General features: G+C 42.0%; 1 protein-coding gene across 6 annotated transcripts in view; it reads right to left on the reverse strand.

The window, feature by feature from the left end:
* Positions 1–26,368, reverse strand: part of MAPK8IP3 (mitogen-activated protein kinase 8 interacting protein 3) — a 79,567-nt gene that overhangs the window by 47,199 nt on the left and 6,000 nt on the right. For 2 of the 6 annotated variants that reach the window (XM_018552363.1, XM_018552361.1), the window contains exons 2-6: positions 11,501–11,621; positions 10,418–10,488; positions 9,045–9,133; positions 7,300–7,323; positions 4,433–4,484 (exon numbers count right to left, since the gene is read on the reverse strand). In XM_018552363.1, coding sequence (XP_018407865.1) covers positions 4,433–4,484; positions 7,300–7,323; positions 9,045–9,133; positions 10,418–10,488; positions 11,501–11,621 — 357 coding nt within the window. Of the gene's footprint in view, positions 1–4,339; positions 4,485–7,299; positions 7,324–9,044; positions 9,134–10,417; positions 10,489–11,500; positions 11,622–26,368 lie in introns of all 6 variants that reach the window. The other 4 variants (XM_018552359.1, XM_018552357.1, XM_018552362.1 and 1 more) reach the window with 3 other exon arrangements.

Below are 26,368 nucleotides of genomic sequence, written 5' to 3' on the forward strand. Positions count from 1 at the left end.
CTGTTACACCCCCCCCCCCCCCCCATCAGTGTTAAAGGGTTTGTCTCAACCCTCTATTTACCACTTTGTCTGGATAGCTTGGACTGTCCAAAAAGTTGAAAAATAACAAGACTTATTGGCAGGATCACCAGGTGAAAATAAAGGAAGAAAAGCGGGGAAAAAAAAGAAAACTAATGCAGCCACCATATCTAAGAATTGGTAAGCTGCAATATATTAAATTTTTGGTTTTGGATTTAGATATGCTTTAAAACTATGCCTTAGACACATAAATTTAGTTTAGTTCCGAATGAATATTTGTACGAATTGTGTTAAACTCGGACATTCGGATGTTTCAGAATTTCCGAGTCCGAATGCAAACGAATCCGTATGTTCCTTAAACGAAAATTTGGATCAGACATGTGACTGTTCTCTGGCCAATCAGATTAGTTTTTTTTGGCTGTTGGGGTGGTGGCAGTGCATGGCAATGCCACGGTGTAGTATGGCAACTTTGGCGCCCAGGACTCTCAGCCAGAGGGGCTGAGAGGTTCCACAATGTGAATACCTTTGGAGAGGAGGAACTGGCTGTTCAATTCCTTCTAGGTTTTCCAGACTATAGTGGGATGGGATCTCCAGTCCTGGAGATCCCATCCCACTAAAGCTGGAGAGGTCCAGAGGGTCGGTGACCCTGAGCTCCCTGTCGGGGAGACAGAGAGGGACAGTGACCCGCGAGGGTGAATACCAAAAGTATTGGAGCTGAGGGAAGCTGCTGAGGACGGTATATCCAGGGAAAGTCCTGGGACTATAACACTGGGAGTGTATGGGACAGCCAGATGTCGGTGAGGCCAAAACATGATGTGTTAATGAGAGTCCAATTAACTGTTATGCTTCGTTTATGCTGAAGAAAAGAGTTATTTTGTGATGTTCATGGACTGTTGACCTTTTGATGAACAAAGATTGTCCTTTTATGTTAAAGTCGGCTTCAGGAGTGGTCACTTAGCGCTTACCATTGTGCTATATTCCCCAAACTATCACAGGGGTTACAGTACAGGCACGGTCATGTGACTTAGTTCCGAAATGAAAATTCGGATGGATATATAGTGAACCAAATCAAATTTTGCATCCAAAATCCCAAAAACTAAAGAAATAAAAATCAGGGGTTAGATGTCTACTATGCCTCCTTTTGACCTTTAGCATTTAACTTACCCCCAATACTGATAACACTGTTTAGGGTTTTAACATAACAGAGACAGAGTTGTCAGCTCATACAGGAACTTAGGAGCCCATGGGATTTCTGGCAGGATCAACAGGTATTTTATGTTGTACTTGCAGTATTCTTAAATGACAAAGCATGGGGAAATGTGCATTTATTGTAGAGATGTACTTAATATGTCCTATTTCTATTATGCCCTGACATACACTTTGAGTATAATCCTTACCCCAAAACTAAAAATTAGGCCTTAAAACTAAATCTAACCATGACACCAAACTCTTAAACCAACCTTTAAATACCACTAACCTAACTCTTAAAATGAACCCTAGAAACTTAAACTAATCCAAATCCTTAAACCTATTTCTTCAGCAAATTGTAACTGGTAACCTAACCCCTGCCTATTCACATCTTAAACCCACCTCTGAAAATTATCCCTTAACACTTAATCTAATGCTTACAAATATCCCTTGACCTAACTTTTAAAGCTTAACCACCTCATCTAACAATTAATTAGCCTTAAACACTAATCCTAACATGTAAGCCTATCCCTTAAAGGGAACCTAGCCTGAAATATAGTTTTTTTGTGTAAAGTTTATGCATATGTAAGAAAGCCAACATCATCTTTGTTCAGGCATCATCCGGGTCAGCAATTCCTTTACACCGAGACGATGGCCGAGGAATGACACCGCTTGTAAACCCAATTGCCTGTCTAGTGGTCTTTAGGTCTCACACTGTTCAGTTCTCTCACCTTCTATAAAGTTATAATGTGACAACAGTCCCAGTGAATGATCACTTTTGGAAAGAGAATTTGAGATAATGTGATCCTCCTGTCTGCAGACCGATCCCTTAAAGGAGAACTATGGGGTCAGTGTTTTCCCCCATAGTTCTCCTAAGGGTAACGGGAAGATACAAACTAGCGTCCTCCTGTCACCCTAAGCTCAGTATACCGCGAGCTACAGCTCGCGGTATACTGAGACGCCGCAGCTGAAACGGAACCCGACAATTATGTCTGGATCCGCCCAGCTGCATGAGTGACAGCTGGCTCTGCCTATCTAGAGGCAGAGCCAGCTGTACCCGCCCCCTCCCCTGTCCGTTCCACCAGTCAGCGCTGGAGGATCGGGGAGGGGGGAATCCAGTCCCTCGCCTGTCACGGCTCTCTGCAGTGACGGGATCGAGAAGTGAGCAAACGCCGGTATGTGTTCGCTCACTTCCCGATCTACTGAGCCGACCTGTGACAGTTTAATTGTCACAGGTCGGCTAGAACTATGAGGATGAGTGAAAATCACTCGCCTCATAGTTCTCCTTTAATTTTCCCAAGATGCTGTCCTCCAACCTCGGAATGGTCCATTGAGTTGAGCTGCTTTATAGTGCTGCGGTAAATTGTGGCATTAGTAATTTATTAATGCAAATTTGCATCTTTACTGATATGTCTAATTAAAAGGAGACTGAGACCCACTATAGAAGTTTACCTCTCCCTCCTCCCTTAACTGCTGCCAGCTAAACTGCACTAAATCCCTCAAATACTTACCTGTTGAAACTTTGTCCTTGTACCAGCAGCACACACATACTTCATATACATCCTACCCCTGGGTGCAGCACAACCCTGGACGGTTCTTGTACCTAGAGTGAGCCCCATCCTGCCAACTGATAAGTATCTTAGAGGCAATTTTGGGTGTACAGCAGCAAGGGAAGTCAGGTGAGGGGTGCTTATTTGGTGAGTTTAGGTAAGCTTGCTTTACACAAACCCACTAACCCCAGTCTGCAAGTCTAATAACTTAACCAGTTCAGTCTAACCTCCTCCCTAACTCTAGACCAACTCCTAACTTAGCTTATTGGCTCACACCATCCTAAGAGTGCTGCGCCAAGATGTAGCTGAGCCATAGGTTCAATGATAAAATCTAATGATCTAAGCTATGATATGCAGCAGATTTCTCCTTCCCATTCCTTTATCCAAAAGTATAAGGGCCTGTGTTGACGGGCTTTGGGCTTGTGTCGATGGCATCAGTTTGAGGTCCGTCTGAGATAATTAATTGATAGGTGCATCTGACCTGCAATTGACCTCCTTCTGATCTGCAGTTAACCTCCTTCTGATCTGCATTTAATCTCCTTCTGACCTGCACTTGACTTGCCTCAAGCAGGTTTTGCATTCCCATAGACTTGTATGGACATTAAGGCTCTAAAAATGTATGTTTAGTGGAGCTGAAAGTACATAATGAGGCATTGTAGACTTTAGCACTGTACTATTAGGGATAAGCAGCCAAAATGTAAGGGCCAGGAGCTTCAAAGCAACGCCATTCTTAGATGTCACTCCCCAGTACTATACTGGATCTACACTGAAAAGAGCCATTTTAAAATTCTTATGAATAATGGTTCCTATCAGAAAACAGCTTTCTCCACTGACAGCTAATATAACAACTAGGGCATTTCCCTTATGATCTACACTATGTAGGCATGAAATCCATAATTAATAGGTAATGAACAGCCACATAGTGAAAAGGATGAAAGTGCAAACAGCGTAATGAGGATATAGGTGATCATTATGGCTCAGGAGATGGCTTTTACAGTGAATTCATAGGGCATCTACAATATTTTTTAACTGTTTTTCCACAGGTATCACTTTAAATACCATTGCCACCACCAATATCCCTAAGCCGATGGTACAGCCTTTAAAGTAAACCCGTGCTGTGTCCACACATATCCAAATAACATTCATTTGCTTGACCCAACTATTTATGATCACCTTCTTTTTGCTACCCCACCACTCCATTAGACCCACAGGGAGATGTGGACCAGCCAGTGTTTCCAGATATGGAAAACACGTTTATGCTGGCCATATGTTATTCAGCTTTATAGTAATTTGGTGGTTCTTGGGATAGCATTTAAACACCTAGTTTCCATCAACCATATAATAGAAAATAAGTTGAAAGATCATAAAACCACCACCATCTTAATGATACTCAGAATGGCCTTTATGATCCCCAACCTACTTATTACCATTGCTTGAGACTAGAAATCATTTGTGATTTGAGGATGATTGAAGGCAATAGAAGTACCATGTACATGGTCAGCATTATAAACACGATGAGTGAGATGGATTCAGCGATGGAGACGCATGACGGGAACTGGGTTCCCATGACTGTCTGAGCCAACCTTGTAGCTGAAGCTGGACTTTAGCTGGCTGAGGTCACTCAGGTGCCAGTGGTCCGAGCTTGGGGTGATCTTGCCCCCCATGTGCCCACGTACCATTCCATCCGCCAGTGGAAAGACATTTAGTGAAGTTGGGCGCTCCTTTCGGCTGGGAAATGAGAAAACAAAATAGTATTTCAGTCAGTGACATAACAAGAAAGGGAGCATCAACAAACGGCCTATAAAAGTGTTTAATGAAAACCTAAGCAATGAAATAATAGAACTGTCTACCTCTGTCTCTTATATTTTACTTTTCCTATTTTAATCACATCAATTTTTTAGTACAAGAATAGTAAACACAAAAACCAAGTCTTTTCTGTCTTACATAAGAAACACAAAAAGACATTGCAAGAAACATACATCTAGAGTGACATAGACATATGATGAGTGCAAGACTTATTGAATATAGAGGTACAGAATACAAAGTACCCAGAAACAAAAGGAGAAATTACTCCCCCATAACTTAAACAAAACCAATGCTAACACCAAAAATCCCATATCTTAAAAATGAATTATATAAATAGACCATGAAACCATACCACAACACCATCCAGTGAAACTCAAAATGGGACTAATCAAGGAAATAAATAATCAGGATAGGATATAAACATGATATACGCGTAGGTGCGTATACTTTCCTTATTTACTAGTAAATCAATTCCAGCATTGTCCTTGCTTTTCGGTGTATCAGTCTACACTTAGAGGCAAGTTAGTTTGTTGTCTGGACTTTTAATCATGAAAATATAGCTTGTCAATAATACCAACGTTCAACAATGCCCTACATAGTGCAGTAACACCTAGAAATAGAGTAGATACTTTCATCTGAATGTTAAATTCAGGCCAACTTTCATAAATTTGGATATCTCAAAGTGAATCTCAATTTCAGTGTTATTTTTGGCAGTTCAGATTCCCGAAAATATTTGGGAAGAGAAAGTGACCAAAGGCTGCTCCAAAGGCTGTTTATGCCTTATACCTGCTTCTTTTGTTGCCTGGGTATCCTTACCTTGACTGCCAGTGGCACCAAGTCCTACTCTTCTATCTTAATATCCCTATTTTTAATTGAAATGACTCAGGCTGTTTTTGGCTCCATCATTAGGCAGAGCTGCCGGTTGCTTCCCAAACCATTTAAAAATGTGCTGGTTTGTAACACTTTTTTTGGAGCCTTGTACGGATTTCTATTGACTTTAATGGGACTTCCAGTTCGGAAATTCCACTTTTCAGAGGAACTCAAATAAAAAAATAAAATAAATTCAAACCACAACTAATCAAACTTTTCAAAAGTACACTCAGCTCTACCTAGAAACCAACTAGATATCTTTTAACTGATCTGACATTCAAACTAAAATTTGAATGGGTATCTGGACTTTACACATCATCGCCACTCTTGTGTGGTTTTCTGAATTAGACCAAACTTTGGTTCTTTCTCTAGCTCCCCCCTGTTCCTTTTCAGCCTTATTTTAGATAATCAGTGGGTAGATGGAGGGAGTACTGGGCCAATTCCCAAGGTAATAAAAAAAAATACAAAATCTCCAATTGTTTTAAAATAAATAGAAAGAAAAATAAAAACATTTTGGCTAAAATTTAAGGAAAGCATACAAGGGCCAATAAATCAATGTGGTAGTGAAATCCTACTGAAATTTAAGTATGCAACCATACTGATCCTTCATCAGACAAACAACACAACTGGGAAAACAACTGATGTGAACACAAGAGACAACAGGGGGAGCGCCATTCAACAGCAAGCACAAGCTAAACACACAACATTCTTATTGGACAGTTAGAAGGCTCTGGCACTATCCCGGCTGTAAATAAAATGTATGTCAAGGCAAAAAACATATTTTAGTTTTAAATAGAGTGCTTAAGAATTAGAGCCCTTGTCGTTTACTGATATCCAGGGGCTCTAGATACGACAGGGGTTCTAGCCTTTCCATACTCTACTCATAAAAGCATTTTTATTTCTGTCTGTGTTACTGTTGGAGCGTTCCTCTCACTTCCCACCTGGTAAAATGTTGTTGGCAAAATAAGAAGTGAGGGGAAACCTCTCTAACAGACCTCCATAGAGCAGTAAAACCTGAGAGGGGTTTAATCCCTCCCCCATTCTATCCGTCATAAACTTTAAGTGAACCAAGATTACAATACTAACAGTACTTAAAAAACATTTATTTATTTCTGAATGAATTCACAACTGCACCACAGGATGGGTTTTTATTTATGTCTGGTTGGAGTTTGCTCTCTAAAGCAGAATTTACAGTTACAATTAAATACTTACTATGGGTTGGCATTAAAAGGGTACACTAAAAGAAAAGTTATCCACACACCAATCTGCTTCAGAATGTCGTCTTTATTAATGTTCTTGCAGCATAATATAAATCAATGAAATGTTTCGGGAAGACGCAGCATCCCTTTGTCAGGTAAACAGTGAATATTTGCCTGACCAAAGGGCCCTGCTTAGTCCAGAAACATTGCATTGAATTCTGCTTTAGAGAGGAACCATTCTGAAGCAGATTGGTGTGTGGACAACAAATCTTTCAGTGTATGTTGTGGGGATATCCACCAGTTGTTCCAGCACCCAAGGAACTGATCAAAAGGGATTTGTCAGTATGGAGTGCCGTAGGAAAATTTCTATTATTAAGAGGCTTAAAGCACATAGTATGGCTTTACTTTGTTAATTACTAAAAAGTACTGACCCACCAATGTTGGCTATACAGTTGCCAGTCCCAAGCAGCCGGTCAACCTGGGCCTGATTCTACAGAACAAGTTTTGGTTTAAATTAATGGTTTGGCGACAGGGTCACTTTAAAGAAAGACAATTTTGGTTTAAATTAATGGTTTGGCGACAGGGTCACTTTAAAGAAAGACTAAGTAGAGATCAGGCCTTCATAAATTAACTTTTATTTACATTCATACAGTGGCAGTGACAATTACCTCTTCCTCCATGTCTGGCGGTGACTGTATTACAATTCACAGACAAGACACCCAAAACACAGCGGCCACAGCACGAAAAGCAAGACAAGAAAACAGCAGTTAGATGCTCGTTCATGCATATACGTGTGCCAAAAATGGAATACAACAAGCACTCACAACAACAATTTGAGCCACAGTCATGGCTGTTTCATGTGCTAGCTAGTAGGGGAGTTTAACCTTTGTCAAGATGGTTTCCAGCAGTTACTGTAACATGGTCCTGGAACACCAAATGTGCCAATTCTAGGATCCCTGACATAGATTGGGGGCCTATATCAAAGGTTGTGCCCCTCTGCCCTACCTCCCCACTGTCCACATTTTGGTGGGACAGTCCTGATTTTATCTACTCAACAAGGTGGCCCAGCTCTGGCCAAAACATATGTTTTAGCTTTGAGTAGAGTGGAAAAGGATTAGAAACTATGGCAGGTTGTTACTGCTTTCTGTGACTCCACTGGGGAGATTCTTCAACACTCTTATCCCTGTGACATGAGGATAAAAAACAAGTTATGGAGGAGTCACTGGAACAGGAAGACACTGATAGCTGTAAAAAATGGCAATGGTTTCAAACTACTCATCTAAAAATAATGTATTTGTTGTTGTCTCTGTCCCCAATTAAGTTATTTTTCATCACTTCCTGTCCTTTTGAACCTTCTGTCATCAAGACAGGAAGTAAGGGTAAATATTCCCATTGAGAACTAAGCAGTAGGAATATGACAAGTTCTAACCCTTCCCCACTCCTTCTAAAGAAAATCCCCAAATGTACTTTCTATATCTTTTTCTTGTCTACAAATTGGACATATTGTATATTTAAAAACAGGTAGTATAATGTTATGTAATGTTACGGTATGCCATGCTACGGAAACTGGTGCCAGCAACATGCTTGTGTATAAGTGAAGACATTATGACAGTGCCAATCACAGCCGTTAGTGCATACAGACAACAACAATGTATACATACATTGATACACATATGCAGTTCGTCTTATAGAATAACTATAGTGTGGTTTTTTTAAAATAAGTAATTAAAGGGATTCATTACTGCAGTGTTTCCAAAGGCTGTGGAATGCAAACTTTGAATTTTGAACTGGATGTTATGGAGCATTGTCCTTTTCTATTTATGGTTGCTTTTGTGCCTTGCGTTACTGCTGGTCAGAGGAAATCTCCCTCTCACCGGAAGTTCCAGTATCAGGGGTAAGTATCAGAGCAAATACTCGGTATCGTCACTGATACCGATACCAGTATCGGTGCATCCCTAAATGCCATACAAGTAAAGCTCACAATACTCTTCTCATGACAGAGTTACTTTAAAAAGAGCAACTGCTCCTACTATATGCAAAACATACATTTTTGAACAACCCATGTCAATTGATATCAAAGAAAACAAAGTGTTTCTTCCCTGAACTACGTCACTGAGGTCTGACTATGACCATCGTCTCCCCTTGGCAAAGTGCTCGGAAATCCCTGTACAAGTTTCAACTTTTTGAAAAGCAAAACCTGCACAAGTCTCAAGAAGTACATCCACATCTCCATGCGATAGCACTTGGGCATGGCCTCTGGCCGCTCAGGAACCCATCGTTGAACACTGGGAGGCAGAAGGAATGTAGAGTGCACAGAAAGCATGAAAAAGGCCTGTGCTATTATAAGAGGAGTCAGAGCTGGGAACTCTAGCATGAAGACCTCACTGAAGAGCAATAGCTGAACAACCCTTACCTTCGGCCTGTGCCGCCCTCTGACTGACTGTTTCCAGCTACCTGCTGCAGCTTTGATCGTTCGATGTGTTCCATATATGTCTGGATCATCTGTGAAGGGAAAAACAAAATGGCTGATAAAGTTGGACACAAAATATGACTCAGCCTAATTTTAAGGGAACAAAAGACTAAAGAACCCAAAACTAGTTCTGCTTAAAATAAATTATATCAAAAGTTATCTTAGAATGAAAGGTAGTGATATACTTTGTTAACATGTTTGTGTTTAATACCCCTACTCCAACAAAATTGGGAATCTTCTGCTCATTTATGTATGGATGGAGGTATGCACAATGCATATGACCCTATATGACATATACAAATCCAAAGCTGCAGGTTTATAGCAGAGTTTTATGGCATGAGTACCCCAGGATGTAATTATGAAAGGTCTAGGCAGGGCTGTACCAACAGTACCATAGGTGATTTCCCAGGTCAGCTAGAACAGGGAGGCAGAACTAGGCTTCTATCCACCACTGGACATTTGTGGGTAAATCCAGCAAGGCAACTGTAGAGGGGAAGAGGGTATAGGGGATGTTTAGAGGAGTCAGAAGACTCACAATATTTAAGAAATAGGAAGCCATCTCTCGTTCTCATGTTTGTATGAGAAACATTATATAATGTGCTGTATGTTACATAATCCTGACTGTACCACTCTGGGCGCTGTACTGTATGTTACATAGTATGTATCACTCCAATGTGTACACTATGCTGTATGTTGCATATTCCTTGCTGCTTCCCTTTCTATACTGAACTGTATGGTATATAATTCTGACCACTCAACCTCCTACATTGTACTGTAAATCACATACTTCTGACTACTCCATTCTATACACTGTACTGTACCCTACACACTCCTGGCTGCACCATTCTGTATACTGTACTATATGTTACATACATCTGACTGTTGTGCTGATATGCTCTACATTGTGCAGTACATACTCACTGCTTTACTTTGTACATTGTACTGTAGATTACATAATTATCCACATTGTACACAGTGCGCTACATTACACACCCCTGACCACCCCAGAATGCACGTTGTGGTACATACTCTCCACTTCCCCACTCTGTATGCTGTGCTGTTCTTTACATACTCCAAACTTCTCTATTTTGTACACTGTACTGTATGTAACATACTCCTGACCACCCAACCACCCAAAATGTACACTGTGCATACTCAAATTATTAAGGATTCTGCTTTGTATTTTTTAGGTAGGAAAATGTTGTGGGGGGTAAGGGGACCCACCCATAAATATTTTGCCCTAGGCCTATCTGTGTCTGAAATGGCCTTGCATTAACCCTCTCTGTCTTGAATTACAATATTTTGACTTTTCATACCTCGGTGTGCCGTTGGTGTAAGGCATTGTATTCCTTTTTCATCTCTGACTCCCTTTCTTCTAATCTGGAAACTGAGAGAAAGCAAAATTTCTCATGAATACCAATATACAGTATTATGATTTAGAACCCATTCCATATTAGCACAAATGGAATAACTAAAGTATAATATAAATATACAGTATAATACAGTTGTTATCAACATTATTTAGCTTTTTAAATTTGCAGTCATTCTTATAATATGAACAAAATATGTATTTTACATAAAAAATTTAGTACAAGTAGTATGTACCGTATGATGCTTAAAGGAGAACTATGGGGTTCGGGCTTTTCCCCATAGTTCTCCTTGGGGTAACGGGAGGACACAAACTAACCATGACGGGCTTTATAAATGCAAAAGGCACTAATCCAGATGGTATCTGCAAGCAGAGAGGAGGCAAATCCCTCATCTGAGTCATTCAGCGGTGTGTAATCTGACCTCCCCTGCTCTTTTCCAGCACAGCATTTCTGAGGGCTAGAAAGCTCATGCTCTTGCTTGGAGCATGCCATCTTCTAGAAGAAATTGGCAAAATATAAACCTGACAGAAATTTAACACTTCTACACTCACGTGACTATTTTACTTAAAAAAAAGGTATATGTACAAAGCTCAGTAGCTCAAGCTTTGATTACACCCACAGCTGAATGAGCCAGAGACGTGACTTCCCAATCTCTCCCTTCTTCCGTATTTCCGTAACTTTCAATAAAAGAGAGACAGTCTGCAAGCAAGTAGTTCTCTCTCTTCTAATGCTCTGTGACATCCGTGTTGTGGGTGTACCCTGTAATATATACTTCTTTAAAACAATTCAAATAAAATGGATTACAAACCATTAAAATGTGTTTAAAAAAAATAAGTTGTTGTAAGCAAACACTGGGTACATTATAGCCCAAGTAATGATAGAGATGTTCATAGTGTGTTTATAAGACATGTTTGTACATTTGACTTACATAAAGTTTTTCAGTTTTAACCAATGCCAGGTAAACTTTATGAAAGAGTGGTTAGGCTGTTCAGTGAAAGGAATCTCCCAGAAATTCTTAGTGGCACCTACTTTGGTCAGCATAGTTTTTGGTCTTTAGCTCCTGCTGCCGGGACTGAAATTCCAAGCTTTCCACCTGATACTGGAGGTCCTTCTTCTCTTGTTCAAGAGCATCTTCAAATTCGATAAATTTCTGTAACATTAAGTAAAAATATTTTATAGTTGTATATAGAATCATCTCAAATGACAAGTTCAACCAGAAGTAATGCAATAATGAAGTAAAAATACTTATCTGGTCCACCTTTGGCACCACATAGCATAGACCTCAGGTTTGTAGGCCTATTCAGGCCTTTGGGTTATGCACCCTAGTGATCCTACCACTGGCAGCAGCTCACCAGTCACAGGACCCCTAACATTGCAAAGAGGACCTTTATCTTCCACCTGGTCTGAACCAATGAGATGCCACAATGCCACTTCTTCCATGTGTTTCCTCACTGGCAAGCAAGATTTTTGACCAGCCTGGGAATGGCAACACAAGAGCAGTTCAACAGCGATCCTATTGCTTCTGAATATCCTGCCAGCAACATTATTGATATCATGACCTGGCCATCCTGGTTAATGGGTGGCAGTCCAGCTCTTGACTTGTTAGAAAGTGTCAAACTATACAGAAGATATTAGGTAGGTTCCTCCCATTTTGGACTTGGGGCCATCTTAGTACCATTATCATACTAATAGGTTTACTTTAGAGAAGAACTTAAGTCTACTGGAAAATGATGTAATGTTTTCAAAATAAGTGTTGGTAAAAGAAGTGTTGATTACAACCAATTAGAACTTAATTCTCCAATAGTCAGCTAATTTTAAGCCTGCTGCCTAACACACCACAAACTATATATCTTTGATTAATGTCATCTGCATGCTGGGAGGCTGTGCTTTTAATATGGTTCACATCTGTTCAGCTTTGACATGGCTCACATACTTTCACCCCAAACTAGGGGTATGCGCTACTTATGGATCACCTCTCTTCCAGGCTTTTGTCATTCCTCTATCCCTGTCAATGAAAATGTTATTAAAAGGTCTGTTAAACAAACCAATGTATAAGTTATATGTATTGCCCCAATATATGTATGTGTTAAATTTCAAATTCTACCCTCAGCTTTGACTTGTTCAAAAAACACCCTAGACTTCTTTCACTGAAGAAGCTGCCTTCTTGCAGAATAGCCAGGAAAAGGACAAACAGTGACTTCAATAACAGAGTGACTCCATTAGCAGGTCAACCAAACAAAGCATAAGCCATAAACCTAAAACAGATTGGATCCTTGAGCTGGAGCATATCAAAGAAAACAAAATGGACATGAAAGCAGTCACTTTCTTACAAAAGTTAGCACGTGCTTCACTGTCACTCTAGTGACAGTGTAAATGTAGTTGTTGTTTAAAAGAAGTCTACCTTTCATAACATTTGTGTTCTCTGGCTATCTCTCTTTATCAGAGCCAGCTATACAAATACACAATGGCTGAAAAGGTAAACATTTGTGTCGACACGCATCGAGAAAAAGGTAGTAGTGGCAGACAATGACTGTAATGTCAATATGAATTTAGCCGGTTGTAAAATAAAGGAAGGGTGTTATGCCGAGATTCTTAAGAATCAATTAAATAGTGCAGAATATCTTCAGCTTTATTAGCACATAAGTGATGAAAAAGACTGCATGCAATTGCCAAATGTATTAGATGTTGGCCTCTGTGGGAAACCAGAGACTGTATACAGAAAACCCCTAATGAAAAAACCTCTCATCTGGTCCCCCCTCTTTGGATCTACAAATAAACCATTTGACTGGTAGAGTTAGAAGTGTGAAGAATTTGAAGGAGGTAACACATTCATTCCACATACAAAATAGCCCAATTTTAAAGAAAATACCTATGAGAATAACTTTCCTAAAATCATAAAGTCCAACTTGCCTGACCAATGGAGCCATTGGTAAAGTCCATTAGTGCATTGGGTGCCATTGGGTCAGGTCAATAGGACTCATTGAGTCAGGTCAATAGGACACTGCTGGACACAAGGCTGCAGTCCTGAGGCATGGCAGGTCCTTAAAACGGCAATCTGGGTGTTGCAGTGGCTTTGGGGCCAAAACCCAAAGCAATGCCAATACCAGTGAAGGAGGCAGGTAGATAGCATGAGGCTATGCAGACTTATGCAAAGCTGGATACAGAGGAACTAAACCTCTGTACTCAAAAATTCACGTTTCATAGCCTTATTTTTTCACTTTAACAATGCCGCACAGCTCCACACTCAAATACCATATGCCATGTTTGCAAAGCCAAATGTCTCTATTGTGGCTGGACAGTCAGGGACCTAAACACTCCATTATTTTATGGTCAGAACTGGGCTAGTCCTGCTAAGTGATCATATATCTCCCTTTTGTCTTTTTTAATAAAAAGTCTTGGTACCCAGCAAAATCGATGGAACTGTATGGTCAAATAGATCAAGGGTATGGCTTAAATGTCCCCAGATTAGGCAGATTTAATTATTATTAATTATTGGAAGGAAGGTATGGGAGATGTTCCACCTTACCCACCTAAAGAAAATAATTTCTTAGCTTTGGCAGAGTCTGAAAAGGTTTTCCTTTACCTCCTGAATCTCAGTAGACTCTCATTCCCCCCAATAAAGACCAGCTAGAGTCATTTACCCAATTATTGTAACTGAAGAAAAAGCCGCCTGCACCTCTTCGGAGACAAACCACTCGTGAGCGCAAGAGAAGCTGCCTGAAATGTACACACAGCAACACAATAAAATATATCAAAGACATAAAACCTTCCACAGCACTTTCATTGCCAGGACCAGAATTATTTACCACTCTCAGAGACAGACTCTGTAGAGTCTCAAAACCACAGAGTTCCTCTTCAAATAATCAGGCAATAAAAAATATATGTGAGACTCTATAAAACGTTCATGAATACAATACAATGTTAATAATAAAAACTAACAGCACAAATACTTTTTAGTGAAGGGGTTGTCAGTGAAATAGATTGTTTTTTTAATAATACGGTTAGTCCTGACCCTCATAATGCAGGATAATGTTCCTCGCATTTGCAGATACCTATCAGCTAGTACAGATCAGTGCTGGGGCAGCCGCAAAGGATAATGTGCATTTTTAATCAAACAAAAACAGAGAGAAAAAATATTACTATATATAAAGTATGTGTTTTAGGACCAACTAATACTTCAGCAATTCCCTAAGGGTATTTGGGAATAGGAAACTATGTAGAAGATAAAATACATTTGTGCCAGCTGGACTGGATTCACCTCAGTATTGCACTGACCATGTCCCCAAACCAATATTTTCAACAAAAATCTTCCTATTACAATATACACTGATTAGCCATAACATTATGACCACCCGCCTAATATTGAGTAGGTCCCCCTTTTGCTGTGAAAACAGCCCTGACCCAAGGAGGCATGGACTCCAGTAAACCTCTCAAGGTACACTGTGGTATCTGGCACCAAGCTGTCAGGAGAAGATCCTGTAAGTTTTGAGGTGAGGCCTCCATGGATTGGACTTGTTTTTCAAGTACATCCCACAGATGCTTGATTGGATTAAGATCTGGGGAAAGTCAACACCTCAAACTTGTTGTGTTCCTTAAACCATTCTTGAACCATTTGTGCAGTGTGGTAGGGAGTAGTATCCTGCTGAAAGGGGCCACTGCCATCAGGGAATACCATTTCCATGAAGGGGTGTACTTGGTCAGCAGCAATGTTTAGGTAGGTGGTACGTGTCAAAGTAACATCCACATGAATGGCAGGACCCAAGGTTTGCCAGCAGAACATTGCCCCAAAGCATCACACTGCCTCTGCTGGCTTGCCTTCTTCCCATAGTGCATCCTGGTGCCATCTCTTCCCCAGGTAAGCAACACACACGAACCCAGCCATCCACATTATGTAAAAGAAAACATAATTTATTAGGCCAGGCCACCTTCATCCATTGCCCCGTGGTCCAGTTCTGATGCTCATGTGCCCATTGTAGGTGCTTTTGGCAGTTGACACAGGTCAGCAAGGGCACCATGACTGGTCTGCAGCTACGCAGCCCCATACACATACGTGTGTTAAGACCCTTTTTTTGGTACTATTGTAACAAGATGATCAATGTTATTCACTTCACCTCTCAGTGGTCATAATGATATGGCTGATGGGTGTGTGTATTTAACAAAATGTATATATGTTACTTACCTGTAAAGGCTTCTCTTGTGCAGACATGCAAAAGCCCCATGACTGCTACAGGGCATTGCTATATTGGATGTGATGTCAGCAGCCACAGGAGACTCAAGAGACACTCTGTAGTATTCTCCTTCAATCCTCCCCAGTTGATACATTAAAGGTTATGTTGGGAAGTGAGGGGAGGGGCAGAGGACCTGGGTCAGCACAGACAGTAATCAGACACTCTCAGTAGAGGAGAGGGCGATGACATGCAAGGAGGGAGGAGGCTGTGCTAGGGAAAGTTGCAGTAGTCAAAGTAGCTAGCAAGTTCAGAGGCACATTGCAAGTCAATAAAACATGTTTATAGAAAGTACAAACACTGCAATTATGCATTTAAAATACTTGATATTTGTTCTTTTTCCTGCAATATGTTGCAATTTGGTGACAGCGTCTCTTTAATTACATGTTAGTGCTTCTGTTAAAATTATTGCTAAGGTTCAGGCATCTTGTAGTGCCTGCCAATACCTGTGTTATTCTTTAAATCATGTTTTTTGTCCTGGTGAAGAGCCAGGACCCTAGGCCTAGGTAATACACAGGACCTCAACTTCTGTCCAAATCCGAACTAACCTTCTTCTTCTGCTGAAACCTGCTCCCTGTCATTTATCAGTCCAATTCCAGAACCTGAGTGTCTACTAGAAACCATGGCCTTGGACTCTTCAATGGCAGAGAAGAGCCTTAGCCTGAAACTGGGGAAAACTGCACACCCTTTGTACAGCTTGAGGCAAGCAAGGAGTGGGAAAGTGGTCTGCAGTTCATAGTGGATCTTGCTGGCACAAGTTCCTGGAACTTCAACAATTTTCTTACCTGAGACACTTTTAAGACACTGACAAGTTCATTTTAAAGCAGACCTATACTCACATACGTAGTGCCGGGGTGCATTCTCATGAGATTTGAGATCCTTGCTTTCCCAGGATCTCACCGGAAGTATTGTGACATCACTTTGCATAGGCACCGTCGGTGGAAGAAATGTGAGTATAGTTGTTCTTAACTTTTTTTTATAGTTAATTTTAAGTGCTATCATGGGATGATATGAGATGGGCTTGGAGGCCTAATGTAATCAATTCCGTTGTAGCACAAGGGCCATATTAAAGATCTAAAGAAATCTAGTCTTTCTCATGCACCTGCAGAAAGTTCTGATTTAATAAGTCCAGAATGAGTTAAAAATCACACGTCAGTGTCTAGAAACTGAGTCAGAACAGGAGGGAGTCCTACAAATGGCGGAATGCACATTACACATCCGGGAGTGCAACACAGCACATTGGACTCTAATCACACCACTGGCTACAAACATGTCTGCATATTGGTACAGATATGCTTTATAGTTTCTCAGTCCAATTTTTTGTCTAAAAACATTTTGCAGCTTTGGCAAAAACCTAAAAATGTTTTCCTTAACAACTTTAAAAACATAAAAAAAACAGCTTGAGCTGCAATACTCACCTCTTCTCTGGCTCTGTCCAGAATCTTAGATTCGGTAGTGCTCTGACATTCCTTGTCCCAACATTCTGTAACCTTAAAACGTCAAGGGTCTGCCCCTCCTCCCAGGGGAGTACAACACCATGCCATTACACTGAAGAAAGAAGAGGATGTAGAAGACCTGTGATGTCAATGAACCAAAGACACCTGGAAACAATGTATGTAGGGGTGCTCCAGTGAGGGGGGCAGACAATCGAGTTCTTCTCTTCTTCTTCATAGACTTAAATGGATTAGGATGTTGATCACGCAACAGTTTCTCGATTAAAATAATTATGGGTGCTTTTTCCCATCCAAGTACAGAATTATCTCACAATACCAATGTCCTAACAATTGCTCAACAATCTCCAGAAGTCACACAAAAAGTGATTTTTACACCAGGAGATTGAAAAAAATCACCTGTGTAACCCTAGACGGGTCAGTCCATCAAAAGTGATAATTTAGTTATCAAGATAGCCCAAATGGCTGAGCTGGGACCTTACACATCCTTCTTACACATCCTGAACCCTCCAGCTGTGCCTGCTGTAATTCCTGATTATGTTCCTGTTCATCTGGAAATTTTCGGCATGCCCATCCACTTTTTCTAATTCTAGCTTCTCTCATTGCATTCACAAGGATATAAAACAAATATATAAACAAGAATGATTCCCCTATTAGGGGATCCCACCATTCCTACAAACAATGATATGGATAACACCGATAATGTAAATGCAATATATATTTATTGAGTTTAGAAAAAGCTAAAAATGATTATCCTCTAAGATACTACATTCTAAATACCCACTTTATATATCAATACGTGGATGCAGTCATTTGAATGTTTACATGTTTTGTCAGTTGATGTTATGCCTAGAATGTAGTATCTTAGAGGATAATCATTTTTAGCTTTTTCTAAACTCAATAAATATATATTGCATTTACATTATCGGTGTTATCCATATCTTTGTTTGTAGGAATGGTGGGATCCCCTAATATGGGGAATCATTCTTGTTTATGTAATTATCTCGTAGGGGACCCACATTCCAATTAAGTAACTTAAATAATTGAATATTTTGTGCCTGAACCTTCCCTTCTTTTTTCCCCGGTTCTCTTTCTTTACATATAAAACAAATACTTAATACATCACCAACAACTGAAATATTAGGTTTGGATGGACTGACCATTACACATAAACACTTTGGGTACTTTCTGTTTGCACTCCTTTAATAAATTTAGGCAAGCCAATCAAATAGGATGTGCTTGGATAGGATGAATATTAGTCCCATCATGATCCAAGAAAAGAGGGGAGAACCTTCAAAAATACGCCATCTTATAAGGAAGGAACAACAGTGATAGTGAAAGGCTTTCTAACTTGAACAATTGTTCATGTCCCTCAACAGAGGCCAAATGGCAGGGTATGTTGCTTGATTTGGCCCATAAATAGACAGATCAGACCACTGTCATCTAATGTCTATGGGTACCCAAAAGACCTTGATGGGTTTATAGTGGCAACATTTTAAAAGAAAGGCTAAGCATCAGAGAAAGAGAGGAAAACAATAAGGGAGGGTGGAATGGAGCTTGTACAGACATTTTCCATATAATTTCAGTCTGTGCACTAATACATCTTCAAGGACAAATCCATTGGGAGTTGAAGCTCTGTGTATCAATATACAGAGCTAGAACACAAAGTGTAGAAGACAGCAGTGGAGCCCAGAATGCTCAACATGATGGATAATGCACGGCGAGGTAATATGAACTGCCAGCAATTAATAATTTACAGTGGGAATAAGCATCACAAGTGCTTCCTTCAGGCAGTTTATCTAGATTCTAGAGCAAATAAATGGCTACACTTTCTCTGCTCTGTCACTGGGTGCCGCTATTAACCTCTCCATTGCCTCGTCTATTTCCATCTGCTGGCTCAGCTATTTCCCATTACTGGTGAGAGTCAGGAAAGAATCTTGCTTGGCTTTGGGCAAAATTAAATTAATGTGTAATGACTTTGATCCAAGATAATCGCTGAATAGGAAAGATGTAGAAAGGATTAAAGAATAAGGGAACATCGTTTTATCCATAGTTCCATTATATTGTTTTTTAATTCCTGGCCTTCCTGCCAGTAAATGATGGGTCAGATCCCTGGAGCTGACAGGGTGGGATTTGATCTATTGAGGGCCATGAAATTGTTAAACAATGATGTCATTACACTGCACATGTGAGAATGCCATCACTCATGAACAAAAGAAGTCTCTGCTGGTGAACTGCTCGGAAGGGACGGGTTCATTTGGATAAGCCTGTACATGCCCAAGAATAGAATGCAACAGTCCTGAGGTCCATGTGGGCTACTGGGAGTCACAACTTAGGTCCTATCAAACGCTGTCACTCTTAAGGTGGCCATACACTGTACAACCCTCGCAAGACTTGCGAGGGTTGTAAAGTAATTTCAAAAACGTACGATTTGCCCATCTTGGACAGGCAGATCGTACTTGCGATCATCCGATGACTGCAATGCTGAACGGGCAGTGTGCGCACACCGGCCCGTTCGGCAGTTGTCGAACAGGCACGCCACTCCCTGCTTGTTCGACGGGAGACGTGCGATCGTACAGTAGAAACGGTCGCATGCCTTCCATACACTTTGCGATTATCGTACGATCGTGTCATTTCCAGCGATTCTCGTACGATAATCGTACAGTGTATGGGCACCTTTAGAGCCTTTTTTGATAGGATTTTGTTTTCCTCAAGTGGGGTTTGCATTCCTATACAAGTCTATGGTAATGCAAAACCTGCTTTTCGGAGATCAAATGCACCTGTCAATAATTTCTGGATGATCTTAGAAGCATCTGGCGTCAAACTCATGCCGTCGACACAAGCCAAAACATGGCTTCAGACCTTGGTAATCTTGCCAGGCAATTCTCTTATTTTTATTGTTGTCTTTTTAAAAAAAAAAAAAAAAACCTGGAAAGATTTAACATGTAGTAAAGTTAAAAAAGAAGGTCCTCATTTCAATGTGCCTATCATGTTTACTGTATATTGTGATGTTTGGTGATATTAGCAAATATAGTGAGTGGTGTAAGGATGCAGTCCACTCAAAATACCTTCTGTTTAAGGGCCTGGTAGCCCACTTATTTTGAAATGAAAGTCCACACACCCATCTTGGATACCCTCGCAGAGGTTGTTCAGTACAAAATCCATGTACTCCTTGCAACATAACAGTATATAAGTGTAGAAGTGTAGCCTCCTGGCTTCCACTTTAAACATTACCACTTCTGACCCACTGGTCCTCTTTGAAGTGTTGTCCTGCACCTGTCCTGGCGGCTGTGACGACATGGTGATCAGTTTTAGGAGTTAAATGTGTATTGGTGTTGAGTTATGTTTGAGTGCGTTATACTGAGTAACCTGGTTATGGAAAGACTATCAGCACCATCCCTCGTTATCTCCCATTGTTCTCTGAGGAAGCTCAGAACAATGACATTCTGGCCAGGCTCCTGCTATGGCTGTCTGGAGCTCGTTAGCAGGGGAAGCCCTGTGGTGTTGAGCAGACCAATTGTCTGGGATGGGAAGGTGGATGTGATGGGAATATATTCTGATCTCATCACTTGCTGTATAAAAGTGTGTGCAGTTGCTCAATAAATCAGAGTTTGTTTCACCTACACTCGAGCCTCGACTAGTGACTGGGGAAACTGAGAGCTACAGATCAGCGGGTTGCGATATCTCCTCAGCAAGGAAGAAGACAGCGGCGGACATACTCATCCTGAGTACCGAGGTCCGTCACAGCGGCCCCTCAGGCTCCCCACACTCCTAGCCTCACCATTTCCCCCCAGTCTCCCTGGCTGTCTTTTTGTGCCTCCGGCACACACACCACCTAACTCCACTTCAACTTCTGGGGGAGTCCTCCTGACTCCTGAACGCCGTCTGTTCCTAATTCCCAGCAGGAGCTCTCCTGACTCCTCTCTGACTTCTGGGGGAGTCCTCCTGACTCCTGAACACTGTCTGTTCCTCTTTCTTTCCCAGCAGGAGCTAATTCCCCTAGCCGGCATCCTTTCCTTAAAGAAGAACTATGGGGTTAGGGCTTTTCCTCATAGTTCTCCTAAGGGTAACGGGAGGGCACAAACTAGCGTCCTCCCGTCACCCTAAGCTCAGTATACCGCGAGCTACAGCTCGCGGAATACTGGGACACCGCAACCGGAACGGATCCCGACGATTATGTCTGGATCCGCCCAGCTGCGTGAGTGACAGCTGGCTCTGCCTATCTAGAGGCAAAGCCAGCTGTGCCCGCCCCCTCCCCCATCCGTTCCGCCAGTCAGCGCTGGAGGATCGGAATCCAGCCCCTCCCCTGTCAGGGCTCTCTGCCGTGACAGGATTGAGAAGTAAGTGAACGCCGGTATGTGTTCGCTCACTTCCCGATCTACTGAGCCGACCTGTGACAGTCTCATTGTCACAGGTCGGCTCAGATTATGAGGCTAAGTGAAAATCACTCGCCTCATAGTTCTCCTTTAAGGGCTGTGCACACCTGTGCAATAATTGGGTGTTGGTCACTGCTAAACCCTGGACCCAGCACTGGATCTTTCTTCCGTCCTGAATCACTTTGAAACCTCCCAGTGCAAGGATCCCAAGCATAATCCAGACAATGCCTTGCTTCCTGACACCTCTCAGCCCCTCTGACTGAGAGTCCTGGGTGATCATAACACCTAATTCTACAGTGTGATTGCCACACAATACATACAAATTTTCCTGGATCGAGTCCCATTTGCAAATGTGACCTTTGCCTACTGCAAGCTCAGTTTTAAGAAATGCCTGTCTTGGGGGGTTAAAACCAAATTTTAGGGAAAAGTGAAGATTTGCATTGTTATAGGGGACATCTAGAAATGTTATTTGTGCCTAAGCAGTACCCTAAAATGTGTAATTTCCCTGGAAAAATAGCATTGTACTTCCAGGAATGAGGAAGCCTAGGCACTCCTGTGTCTACATCCTCATAGCTGTATATCTGCAGTGTAAGATCTAAGGCACTCCTGCCTCTGACTGCTAGTGTATGGAGATTCGAAGTGAGACTTTGTTATGTCAGTACTGTGTTGCTCACTGTTCTCCTTGCTGGAGGCTTTCGACATGAGGAAGCAAAGCCCTGCGCCCCTACCAATATGGCCACATACTTTGCACGGCTAAGCCTGATAAATCAGTATTTAGGAAAAACAGCTGCAGCAAGACCACATGCAATACTGGTGACTAGTCATTTGTCATTTTCCTTCATTTAATTTTTAAGGTTGGGGAGCACTGCTGTAAAGTATGTGGCCATCTTGGTAGAGGCAGGGCTTTGCTTACCTTTTGTTAACTCAGGTATATTTATAGTGCAACTATGCTGTTGCCTACAGGCGATCTTTAATGTGAGAAATGCCATTCCTCAGCACTCCTGTAAGTGCAGCCAGTTAAAAGCCCCCTGTAGGTTTGGCAGTTAGTCAGTTTTTCAATGGCCATGACTCATTTTTGATATGTAGCCTGAAGGTACAGCGACATGAAATGCAGCTGTTCATTATAGGATGATGGAGGGTCTTCTATTGGACGTTTCCCATGATCATCACACTGGCCCACCCGTACATCACTTCTCATCAATCCCTGTTTTGTACAAACACTGCTTGATAAAATTCCCTGATGGACAAAATACAAATTGAAATTTCGGCAATGCTGAGAGCTGGGGACTGAACAGCAGGCGGACTGGAGGGAAAGAAATGGAAGCAGAAAAATAATGGAGCCACCATAAGACATGTTTGACTTCACTTGCTTTTTTCTGGTCACTAGTGTCTACTGGGAGGGTGAGACTGACTTCACACTTTAACTTATAGGGGGAACTTTCCAGAAATAAAAAAATGCAAAGAGAGAGAATTATATAATATACCAAAATTTTGTATGGGGCCCTGTGATTTCTACTTATGCCCCTTGCAGAGCCCTCCTGAGATCCCAAACAGCCCATCTGAGAGTGATCCTGCAGAGCCCACCATAGGCTCTCTATGGTGGGCTCTGGAGGGTCTCAGATGGGCTGGTCACCCCCCTGCACACCTCTTACCTGTCAGCCCCGATCCGCTGTCAGCCTTCTCAACCGCCGGGCCCTGCCTCCTCCTCAGCCGCCGCCAGGTAAGGCCTCTTCCTCCTGCACCGCCGCCGATGGGCCCCGGCCTCCTCCACCGCAAGCTACAGGCTGTCACTGACTCTGCAGCGGCTGTGAGGAGGAATGAGCCACTGCACAGATCACTGACAGGTTGTCAGTGATCTGGACAGCGGCGTGTTCCTCCTCACAGCGGCCCGCATGGCATCAGAGGGACCCCTTTGTTCCTTGTCTTGGATGGGCCCCCCTGTGCCTTGGGCCCCATAGAGGCCACCTGCGTCGCTATGGCAATAGTTGCTCCACTGCTCTCTGGTTTTACTGAGATTAACTGCAATGTGTGGAAAATTTGCTCCCCAACACACCAACATTTTAACACACTGGTGCACTGAAAAGAGTCATGCTTTAAGTATTGGGGTTTCTTATGAGAGCACAGATGAGCATACTTGAGCAATAAGGCTCCGTTTACACATAGTGGTAGCGATGTGTGAATGGAGCCTAAGAGTGTGCGTGTTTATGTATCTATCTGTACAAAAACATGGCTCTGAGTTGGAAAGGCCACTTGTCTCCATTGGGGGAATGTGTCACAGGATGACAACGCATGAGCACAACAGGAACAGAACACCGTCACAGGAAGTGCCTGAGCAAGGACTTTCATGGCAGGATCACCAGGGATTATTGTAATAAAAACTGCCAATTAAAAAGTATTGAAATGACCATGTTAAAGCTTATATGAGATATTAGTCATTTGGTTTACATATATTTAAACATTATGATGATTTACTATTAATATTAGAATGTAAAATGTAGTTTTATTCTGAAACCTCAATATTTGGAGAGGGTCGGAGGCAATTAAACTGAACTGAGAATCATCCACATGAAGAAAATTGTATCCGGATTTTGCTTTCTCCAACACAATGGCTTCGGGACTGATCCTCTGGAAATCTGCAGCTCTATAGTAGATCAATGCACAGACCCAGCCCAGAGGGTCCCCAGGGACTGACGCATCGACCTTCATCCATTATTCTCATTGTATCATATTACATCATGGCTCTCAGCAACCCTTTCACTCCCAGAATGCTCTGCAGCAGGTGGTGCATCACTTCCTACTGAAAAACGAATCTATACAATGTACATCCACCAGACCTCCTGTTATACACAGACCATGCACAACAGACTTGGAAGGAAACCCAGTCGGAGGATCATTATAGAATCAAATGGCTCATCATGTCTTATCATTTATCTTATTAAATGCAGCAACAGAGGAGTGATATATACAGTATGTAGTGTAGACAGACAGACAGACAGACAGACAGACAGACAGACAGACAGATAGATAGATAGATAGATAGATAGATAGATAGATAGATAGAGGTAATTTCTATGTGTCCTGGGACCAATATAAAAAAGCCGGGGTTGCAATACTTACCTTCAATCATGAGGTGTCCCCCGTAGTACTTCTTTTTCACCACAAGATGTCCTGAGTCTTCCAGGTTGAATTACTCCCAGTCCCACACACCCGAGAAGACTAAAGAAAGACTGGTAGTGCAGGTTGTCATGCGTTGCATTCACTGTTTATTGATGTAAATAGGCCTCTCTCTGGGACTGCTGAGAAAGGCCAAAGAGGAAGTTAGAAACTGTTCACACAGCGAACAGCTATGCAAAAGAAATTTGCAGCACATTATGGCCCCTAGATGGAGCCGAGGAAATTCCTATGCACCTTGGCTCCACCTAGTGGTCATAATGTGCAGCAAATCTCGTTCGTATAGCTGTTCGCTGTGTGAACAGTTTATAAATCATCCCCTTGATGTGTCATTGGTAGTAATCTTATGAACTGAAGCAAACAGGTGAGCACACAGACAAGCACACAGGTGGCCACACTCCTGCCATAATGTGTAAGTGAGTGTGCACAGCATGCCTGCACATTATGGCATACTTACCTTACAAGTGTGCCTTCTTCCAGCACTGACCGAGGCTGTTAGTCACTGCCCTGTCCCCTGTCACTGCCATCTACTCCACTGCTACTTCCAGGTCCCCCTTCATCCTAGTCAGTAATTGGGATTCCTCTGATGATGTACCTCCATGCATGCATACAGAAGTTACATCGCACAACTGCCTGTCACCTCTGGTCAGTATTTCATTTTGTGTGCGCTGTATGGCACATGCATCATGAAGTGTACGCTCCGGCTCCTTCCCGGCATACTGTATGTAAGGGGCTGTTTTTGGCAGAAGGACTTTGTATGCCTCTTCCGCCAAAAAAAACCCTCTGCTTTCCATCAGTGCCCTGACCCTAAGCCCTCATTCACAATCAGCATTTTGTAGCGCTTTTTCTGCTAGTACTTGCGATGATCGCAACCCGCGCCCCCCTGAGGGGCAGGCTTTCGATGACCGCAATGCTGAGCGGGCAGTGTGCGCTTGCGCACACCGGCCCGTCCGGCTATTATCTTACGAACATGCTACACACCCGCCGAACATCGTACGATGCTCGGCGGGTTTTCGAACATGTTCGTAAGTTAAAAGTCGTGCGACCTTACAGTAGTAGAGGTCGCACGGCTTCCACACACCTTACGATAATCGTAGGATCGCGGGATTTCCCGCGATTATCGTACGATTATCGTAGGGTACGTGGGCACCCTAAGGGTTAACTAAGGATCGGGACAGACCAAATTAGAAAATCGTACAAAAACTTTATTAATACATATCAAAGCACCACCAAACATCTAACAGCACCATTAAAATCACAAAAATGAACTGACTGTAATTCCATTTGGTTCTGGATGGTGAATATAGACCCTATTTATTTCGGCACCTTTTTATCAAGACCTTTTGGGGTAACAGCTTTTAGATTGCAATGGTACATACTCCAGGTGGATAAGCATTGATCCCAGGCTTGTCATATACTGTATCACATTCATTTGTGGACTTATGTGGCTTACTACTCGCCACCTTGCTTGATTTAGATATGCCTGTATTCAGTGTGGAGTATTACATAGTAGCTCTTTTGATAGACTGTATTCCCGCTAAGGGGAGATTTTGATCGTTTGTAGACAATAGAAGTTGTCAGAGCGTTTTCAGGCCATCGATTGGCTCCTTCCCTGTGTCAGGTCCTCGATCTGACATATGTTGTTTCAAGGAGAATTTTATTCCTGATTTTTAA

This window comes from Nanorana parkeri, unplaced genomic scaffold, assembly GCF_000935625.1.
Source record: "Nanorana parkeri isolate BGI_ZX_2015 unplaced genomic scaffold, ASM93562v1 scaffold85, whole genome shotgun sequence".
Taxonomy (NCBI): Eukaryota; Metazoa; Chordata; class Amphibia; order Anura; family Dicroglossidae; genus Nanorana; species Nanorana parkeri.